We start from the raw sequence: 10,000 nt of genomic DNA on the forward strand, positions 1-10,000 counted from the left end.
TTTAAAAAAAATAGATATATCCGTTATTAGATCTTTAATTTTATTATATTTTTTATTTTAATATAATTTTAAAAATATAATAATTTATTTGATAATTTTTCACATTAATGTATACTTGTTATAAATTATAAAAAAATGAAAAAATTATACTGTGTATTATTATTGAGCGCCTTTGAGTTTACTTATATGCTAAACTTTGGAAGAGGAGAGGAAAATAGGGACGAGTCATTACGTCAACTTGTTGATGTGTTTCGTTCAATCAACAATCATAATGAAAATTCATTAGATGAACAAAATCCATTAGGAAACCAAGAATCATCAAATCACCAAGATTTATTAAATCACCAAAACACCCATCACGTACCACATGAACAAAATTTATATTCAAGTAATGAGGAAGTAGAAAGAAGTAATCATATGAGTAATCCATGGACCGAATATATGGCAAAATATAATATTGAAGAAGTTCATGGTTCAGGTATAAGAGTAGATTTAGGAGAAGATGTTGAAGTAGCTGGAACTCAATATAGAGTTCCATCAGGTAAATGTCCAGTATTTGGTAAGGGTATAATTATTGAAAATACAAATACTAGTTTTTTAAAACCTGTAGCTACTGGAAATCAAAATTTGAAAGATGGAGGTTTTGCTTTTCCCTCAACAAATCCTCCTATTTCACCAATGTTAATAGAGAATATTAGACATTCTTATAGATATAATGAAGAAATGAAAAATTTAGATGATGTGACTTTATGTTCAAGACATGCAGGAACTATTGTACCAGATAATGATCAAAATTCAAATTATAAATATCCAGCTGTTTATGATGAAAAAAATAAAACGTGTTACATATTATACATTGCAGCTCAAGAAAATAATGGTCCTAGATATTGTAATAAGGATGAAAATAATAGAAACAGCATGTTTTGTTTTAGACCAGCAAAAGATAATTCATTTCAAAACTATATATATCTAAGTAAAAATGTAGTTGAGAACTGGAAATCTGTTTGTCCTCATAAAAATGTATATGATGCAAAATTCGGTTTATGGGTAGATGGAAATTGTGAAGAAATACCACATGTAAATGAGTTCCCAGCTAATGATCTTTCTGAATGTAATAAACTAGTCTTTGAATTAAGTGCTTCGGATCAACCTAAACAATATGAACCAAATTTAACTGATTATCAAAAAATTCAAGAAGGATTCGTAAATAATAATCTTAATATGATCAAAAGTGCTTTTCTTCCCACTGGTGCTTTTAATGCAGATAGATATAAAAGTCATGGTAAAGGTTATAATTGGGGAAATTATAATAGAATAACCCAAAGATGTGAAATTTTTAATGTTAAACCAACATGTTTAATTAATACTTCTTCCTATATTGCTACTACTGCTTTGTCCCATCCCACAGAAATTGAACGCAGTTTCCCATGTTCAATATATAAAGATGAAATAAAGAAAGAAATCGAAAGAGAATCAAGACTAATTAATTTAAATGATAATAATGAAGGGAATGGAAAAATTATAGCTCCAAGAATTTTTATTTCAAATGATATAGATAGTTTAAAATGCCCATGTGCCCCAGAAATGGTAAGTCATAGTACATGTAATTTCTATGTATGTAGATGTGTAGAAAGAAGAGCAGAAGTAACATCAAATAATGAAGTTGTAGTTAAAGAAGAATATAAAAATGAATATGATTATATGCATGAAAATAAACCAACGTATGGAAAAATGAAAATTACAATTGCAGCATCAGTTGCTATCTTTATATTAGCAGCTATTTTAATGGTTTATCTTTATAAAAGAAAAGGAAATACAGAGAAATATGATAAAATGGATCAACCACAACATTATGGTAAAACAAAATCAAGAAATGATGAAATGTTAGATCCTGAGGCATCTTTTTGGGGTGAAGAAAAAAGAGCGTCACATACAACACCAGTTCTAATGGAAAAACCATACTATTAAAATATTAACTATAATAATTGCAACGTGTGATATAATTAGTCTCTCTCTGATTCTTAACATATATAAATAAATAAATAAATATATATATATATATATATATATATATATATATATTTATGTTTCTATGATTTCTTCATATTTATTTTTTGTTTTAAAAACACAAAAAAATAATTCACTAAATATGCATTTTATCTTGTTTCTTTAATATATGTTTTATGTGTTACACGAATTAAATAAAGGAATATACATATATATATATATATATATATATATATATATATTATTTGCTAATTTATTTATCTTTTTTATTTTTTCCTTAACCAATTTGATGTTGTGACTTTAAAGTTAAAGCATCATGATGTACATTCTCCTTTTACTCCGTAAAAATTGTTATATATATATATATATATATATATATATGTATAACATATTTTTGTTTATGCTTTTAAAATTTTTAATATGTTTTCTTTTCTTAAAAATAATATTATTTAAAACATTTAATATATATATATATATTTATATGTACATATATATTTTTTTTTTTTTTCTAACTTTAATGTAATAATTAATAATAACTTTAAATTTATAAATATTGATACTTTTTATTTTTTTGTTTTCCGTGCCATTTATAAAATAGGCACACATATAACAAATTTTATATATCATAAAATATATATATTATAAAATTGTCCCTTAAATAAATATATATGATTAGAATATTATAAACTTGGTTTATTAAAAAATAAAATTACAATGAAGGGTTCATAAATATATTATGGGGAAATGTGTTCAATAATATATGTCCATTATAGGTGAAATTAAAGGATATATAAATTATAAATAAATAAATAAACATATATATATATATATATATATATATATATATTATGTTATAATTTTTTTAACCATATTTATAAAATTATAAGGCATATGACATTATATATATAATTACAAAAAAGAAAAAAAAAAAAAAAAAATGGCTTTGTAGTTATTCCTTCTCCTTTGAGTTACATTTATTTTATTTTATTTTTTACAAAAGAATGCAAACAAATTACAATGAAATAAGAAAATTATTTAATTATTATATCAGAGAATATTACTATCAAAAGTCGAAAGGAAGTTATTTTGTTCATTTTAAAAAACCAGGTATATTATTTATGTCCTTAAAATGTTATAAGAGAAAAAAAATGTACTATCCTTGCATATACGATTGGTATTTTGATAATTTAAATAATGTCAAAAAAAATAAAGATATATTTCAATATAAAAACGAATATAATATAAAAAATATATACTCACATAAAATATGTAGAGAAAAAGAAAATATAGAGAAAAATAATTCATATGTAGAAACAGATAATATATATTTGAATAAATCAGAAGAAGAATTACAAAATATTTATAAAAGTAGTAATTTATATTATAATATAAATCCTATTTATTTATCTAAAATATGTTTATACAATTTAAATGAATATCATATTTTATATTCAAATAATTATTATGATGCATTTACTCAATATTATTATAGTCTTATAACTTATAAAATGGATGTACATAATATAAAAATATTTCCTAATTTGAAAATATTAATAAGTCATATAAAAAATATAAGTAATATTATAAATGATGAAGTAATAAAAAATGCATATATATATTTAATTAAACAAAAAAATATTATGAACGAAGAATATTTAAAAAATGTATTTCGTAATATTTATGCAACCATGTTACACAACTCCCCCATGTATTTATTTGTTGATAATCTTGATCAATTTATTATGATACTTAAAATTATAAAAACGGTAAGAAATTAAATAAAATAATAAACTAATATTATATGATATAATATAATTTATACATATGTATATAATAATAAAATAATCACTTTTAAATGTATGAACATTATCATATTGGTTATCCTATATATATATATATATATATATATATTTATTTATATATTTATATATGTATGCATTTATATAAGTTATATTTTATTTTTTTTATTTTTTTATTTTTCATTTTTGTAGGATGATATAAAATGTATGTTTGAGAGTGTTATTCCTTATCCCTACTACTTAATAGTTGATGAGAATATTAATATTTACAATTTGCAAAGTTTTAACATATACATTAACAGTATATTAAACCAAAGGATGCAAAATAATTATTCTTTTAATGAAAAAGAAAAGGAGTCTATACTTAATCGTTATAATGATGATAAAATGTATATGATATATAATAACAATATAAATCAATCTAAAGATATAAAAATAGAAAAACAAACACAAGAAAATGAAAAAGTTTTTAATTCAATATTGGATACGGATAAAGGAATGTATGAAAAAAACAATATAAAAAATAAAAATGATAAAATTTACTTTTTTAAATTCATAAAAATTTTTGACATGAAACCAAATTATCGTTTCAAGCAAAAAAATTAAATTATAAGTAAATAAATAAATAAATATATATATATATATATATATATATATATATTTATACTTGTATGTATTACATTTTAAAAATATATACAAATACACGTGTATTAATTAATTTATATTCATTGTGGTTATTTTGCACACACAAATTTATATAAAAAAAAATATAATTTTTTTTTTTTTTTTTTACCGTTCCTTATTTAACCTGTATATAACACTCCAATTGTTTTAATTCTTGTGGAGTATATTCTTCTACCTTTTTAAGTGTCTCCTTATAAATATTATTTTTTATATCATTATAAATTAAATAATAATTTGACAAGGAATGAAGGAGGTATATTGTTTCGTATTTATCTAGTATGGATAAACTATTCCTTAATGTATTTATTATATATGTAAACATTGCTTTATTATATTTTATAAAAGAAAATATTTCTAATATATGTAACAATTGATTATTATTTAATATATCTTTATTTATATATAAATAATTTATTATTTGCTCAATAAAAGAATAAATTTTTTCCTTTACCTTATTGACATTATCTGTGTCTTGATATGTTTTTCTATGCTCATCAGATGTTTCATTTTTCCCTTGAGTTGATAAATTTTCATTTTGAATTAATTTATTTTCACTATAAATTAAATTCTTTTCACCTTCATTTTTTGTATTAATAATAAATGAGCTGAAAGATGTCATATACGATTTTGAACATAAAAAAAAGACACAGGAATTTAATAAAATTATGTATATGCTAATATCAGCATGTATTTTATTTTTAACGAATAAAAGTGGACACATGGAAAAAAAATCAACAATAAAATGATTTGACATACTATACATATGCATTAAATAAGAGTAACTAATAAATGGTAATTTCTCAACATTATACTTTTCTCCAAAAATATTTAAAAAATAGTTTAAAAAAGATTCATCTATGTCATAATGTAATAATAACTTTTCTTTCATATTAACAATATATGTTTTTTTCTTATCATGTGATACAAATGCATGTACAAAAATATTTTGATCATTATTGTTTAAAGTATTATATGAACTTATGTTATTTAAATGATGAAGATGATTTAAATTATCAACATTTTTTTGGTCATTTTTTTCGATATGTTCATTTTTATCATTTATATTATTTTTTTCTTTTTGTGTGCCTGTGTCATACTCACACAAATAATTTATAATTGAAGAAATGCACATTTCTTTTTCAAAAAGATGATCATCAGAATAATTGTAATGATCAATATTATTTATATGACTCTTTATATATTCATATGACAAATTTTCCATATCTATTTCCTTTTTAATTTTATAAACCGTTAATCCATTTAGAAAATGTACTAAATATTTATAACCATAATTTAGTTCATAGAAATAATGAAATATTTTTGAAATCGATATTAAAGAAATATATTCATACCCATTATTTTGTTCATTATTTATTTTATTTAATAATTTAAAATGATATATATATGTACATATATTTTTTAATATATTATTTAATAAAAAGCTATTATAATTATATGATAAATCGAATAATTTAAAATTATCATATATTTTATTATATTTATAATTTCTAATAATATTATTATTATTATTATCACCATCATATAATAAAGTATCTAGATTAGTTCTAGATTTTTTTAGATCATCTTTGTTATCAGATGATATAGTATTTATAATTTCCTCATTAAAATTTTGTGCGTTTTTTTTATTAAATATAACATTTTCATTATTTAAGAATAAATTTTTTTTTTTTCTTTTTAAATTTCTCCCTAACATATTATTATTAATTAAGGGGAAATTATTATTATCACCTTTATCTGTTGTATTATTATTTATAAATGTTTTTGTTATATCAAAATATTCCTTAGAATTATTATTTTTTACCATATTTATATTATTATTATATTTGTTATTATCATATATATATTTTTTACCATTATTATATTCATATAATTGAAAAAAAAAATTTTTCTTAAAATATATTGTTTTAAGTAAGAGGGAATTAAATAAAATTTTTTTTTTTAAAGATTTTAAAAAATAATTTTTTTTTTTCTCCATATTTATTTCTTTATTGTTATTTATAATTAGATTATTTATAATTTTATTCGGATCAATATAATTTATACTATTAATAATTTGTATGTTCATGTTATCCAAAACATCTTTCTTTATATCATTATTTCTATACATCCATTTTATTATGCCAGATATTTTCATGCAATGATTCACCTTCATATTTTTTTTCTCATTATGTGAGAATAAATGCAATATTACTCTTGATAAAAATACCATATCAAAAAAAAAAAAAAAACTGAACAAATATAAGACATAAAAAAAAAAAAAAAAAGCAAAATTTTAATTACTAAAAAAAATTATTATTTATTTAAAATAATAAAAACGACAATTTAAAAAAAATTGTTTTTATTTTTTATGTGTTAATGAAAATTAAATTCAATATATGAATATATTATATATATAAATATATATATATATTATTTATTATATATGTATTCCTTTTTTTTTTTAATTATCACATATATATATTATAATACAAAAAGGTAGCATAGATATATATATCCTATATATATAATGAAAAATATATTTTTTCTATATGTTATATACCAAAAAAAAAATACATTTTTTACATTTTATATATATTATTCCTTAAAAAATGATACATTTATTATATAAAAATATATATATAATGTATAGAAAATAATATTTTTTGAAAATTTTGTATTTCTTTTTTTACATACATATAAATATATATTTTCTTTATATTTTGTATATAATAAGTAATTTATATAAAAAAAAAAAAAGATACATTTTAATTTTATATACATAAAAATATAAAAATGATTATCTATATATATAATATTTATTTATTTTACATTTATTTTTTATTATATATATATAATTTTTAAAATATATATATTTTTTTTTTTTTTATGAGAACAAAATTTTTTTTTTTTTTTTTTTTTTTACAATTATATAAATATAAATGATGATTTTAAAATAAGGAAATATTATATCATGATTCTTTTTTTTTTTTTTTTTTTTTATATATATATATTATCAATACATAATAATCTATACATATATATATATAATATTACAAATATATTTTTATATATAAATTTTCATTAATATTTCACATTTCTTTTTTTTTTTTTTTTCTTTGTAAAATTTACAAAAACATTAAAATATTCATAAAACGAAAATTTTTCATATATACATAAATTAATAAAAGCTTGTGTAATTTTATATAAGAATACTTTAATATATATATTTAATAAAAAAGTAATTATATTTATAATATATATATATATATATTTAGTTATACATGAATATTTGTAATTTATATTTTGTTTGTTTTTCTTTTTTCTTTTTTTTTTCATTTTATATTTATAAAACATTAATTATTCTACAAGAAAATATTTAAAATAAGAAAAAAAAAAAAAAAAAAAAATTTTTTTTTTCCACATATGTATAAATATATTATATATATATATATATATATATTTATTTATTTATTTTACATAGCTTATAATATACTTTAATATATATATATTTATAAATACAAAATTTTATATATTTTACACCGTATATTTATTATAATACTCACATTTTTTCTTTTAAAAGAGAAAAATATGTGGTGAATTATAAATTTTTAAATATTTATGATTTTTTAGAATACATATATAAAATATATATATATATGTATTGTATATACACAAAAAAAAAAAAAAAAAAATAAAAAAAAAAGAATATATACATATTTTCATATTGCACAACAAAAATGATTGAAGCACCTGCTAATATTCAACTTCATGGAAATGAATATAAAGAAGAATGTATATATTCCTCAATTGATAATTTTAATGGTCCTTTTGATTATTTAAATTATTATTTTTTGTGTGAAATTGTTTTTGATGATTTTAGTTTTAAATCACCATATCACTGTTATTTTTTTTTAAGAAATCAATTTGAAAATTTTAAAAATGTACAAAATAACTATATACAAAATTCGAACTCTGATAAACCTCATGGGGACCATATAAAAATTATAAATCAAAAAAATGCAACAGAACTTTTTCAAAATGAACAAATAATATATTACGACGAAATTGATACTTCAGATGTAAAAAGAAAGGCTCTCGAAAATATAAATAATATCATTAATAGATTAACTATATCTGATTTAATGGAAATTTCTTTATATTTTAGTGAGGTAAAAAAAAAAAAAAAAAAAAAAAAAAAAAAAAAAAAAAAAAAAAAAATTATATATATATATTACATAAGTATGACATAAAAATTAAATAAATTAAAATAAAATAAATTAAATAAATATATATATTATATATATGTGCCTACATATCTTACTACATACATTTTTATATGTAAACCTATTACATGCAAATTAAAAAATATCTTTTTGCTTATTATCTCCAAAATTGGAGATATATATTAAATATCTTTTTGCTTATTATCTCCAAAATTGGAGATATATATTTTAAATATATAAATAATTAATATTATTATAAATAAATATAAAAAAATATATATATATATATATATTTACAAATAATATATATATTGTTTTTAATTTTTTTTCATTTCAATTTATATAAAACATATATATATATGTATATTTATGTATGTATATATTATATGCACTATGATTAAAATTGGAATATAACATATTATTTACATGCATATTCTATAATTTATACAAAACATATATATATATATATATATATATATATGTATATTTATGTATGTATATATTATATGCACTATGATTAAAATTGGAATATAACATATTATTTACATGCATATTCTATAAAAATATCTTCCAGCGTGAATTAATATTATATGTATATAATATATTTTTATCTTGGGGCATATATATATATATATATATATATATATATATATGTATTTATTTGTATTAATATTGTATGCATCATACCATATATATTATATATGCTTTATTTTGTTTTATTTGTTTTATTTTAGAATCCGGAATGGGAAAATAACAAGTTGGCATGGATGGAAATGATTCAGAGAGATAAGTTTCGCAAGTATGATAAGATGAGAGAAAATTTGAAAGAAACTGGAATGAGAGAAATAATATTTAAGATGAATAATGATGAAATAGATAGGATGAAGAATAAGAGTATGGTTAAAGATTTTTTGTTTTTTGGTGTTATAGATAAGAAAGGTCAGAATTATTTAGGTAGAATATATATGATAATTAGGAATGATATAATAAAAAATTATGAGATATATACTTGGCTTTTAACAAATTGTAATATGCAAACAGATGAGAATTTGGCTGCTGATATATTTATTGAAGAAACATATTATGAAAAGAAACCAATAAATAATAAAGGAGGAGAAGATAAAAAGAAAAAAGATAATTCAAATAAAGGAGGTTTGAATCATAAGAATGAAGATCATCTAATATTTGAGAAAAAAATGAATAATTATACATTTGAAAGAAAAGAATATATATGTTTTGGAAAAAATGAAACAAATGATATTGTATGTATAAATCCATCTATTTCTA

At 18.1% G+C, this 10,000-nt stretch overlaps 4 protein-coding genes across 4 annotated transcripts in view; 3 read left to right on the plus strand and 1 right to left on the minus strand.

Moving 5' to 3' along the window:
- Window positions 1-135: 135 nt before the first annotated feature.
- On the plus strand, window positions 136-1,968 carry PGSY75_1133400 (apical membrane antigen 1; the record flags this gene model as incomplete). The annotated part of the gene is made up of 1 exon (XM_018786452.1): window positions 136-1,968. One exon carries the CDS (start codon window positions 136-138, stop codon window positions 1,966-1,968), a length of 1,833 nt encoding a protein of 610 aa, XP_018641247.1.
- A 1,040-nt stretch (window positions 1,969-3,008) lies between these two features.
- On the plus strand, window positions 3,009-4,412 carry PGSY75_1133500 (hypothetical protein; the record flags this gene model as incomplete). Its single annotated transcript, XM_018786453.1, has 2 exons — window positions 3,009-3,773; window positions 3,999-4,412. 2 exons carry the CDS (start codon window positions 3,009-3,011, stop codon window positions 4,410-4,412), a joined length of 1,179 nt encoding a protein of 392 aa, XP_018641248.1.
- Window positions 4,413-4,605: 193 nt separating this feature from the next.
- On the minus strand, window positions 4,606-6,720 carry PGSY75_1133600 (hypothetical protein; the record flags this gene model as incomplete). The annotated part of the gene is made up of 1 exon (XM_018786454.1): window positions 4,606-6,720. The coding sequence occupies one exon, from the start codon at window positions 6,718-6,720 to the stop codon at window positions 4,606-4,608; it is 2,115 nt and encodes a 704-aa protein (XP_018641249.1).
- A 1,507-nt stretch (window positions 6,721-8,227) lies between these two features.
- Window positions 8,228-10,000, plus strand: part of PGSY75_1133700 (hypothetical protein) — a gene marked incomplete at both ends in the record, with an annotated part of 3,764 nt that continues 1,991 nt past the window's right edge. Inside the window, 2 exons of the mRNA XM_018786455.1 lie at window positions 8,228-8,659; window positions 9,448-10,000. The exon at window positions 9,448-10,000 is cut by the window's right edge and continues 1,991 nt beyond it. Coding sequence (XP_018641250.1) covers window positions 8,228-8,659; window positions 9,448-10,000 — 985 coding nt within the window. The remainder of the gene's footprint in view (window positions 8,660-9,447) is intronic.

Source organism: Plasmodium gaboni, chromosome 11 (assembly GCF_001602025.1).
Source record: "Plasmodium gaboni strain SY75 chromosome 11, whole genome shotgun sequence".
Classification (NCBI taxonomy): domain Eukaryota; phylum Apicomplexa; class Aconoidasida; order Haemosporida; family Plasmodiidae; genus Plasmodium; species Plasmodium gaboni.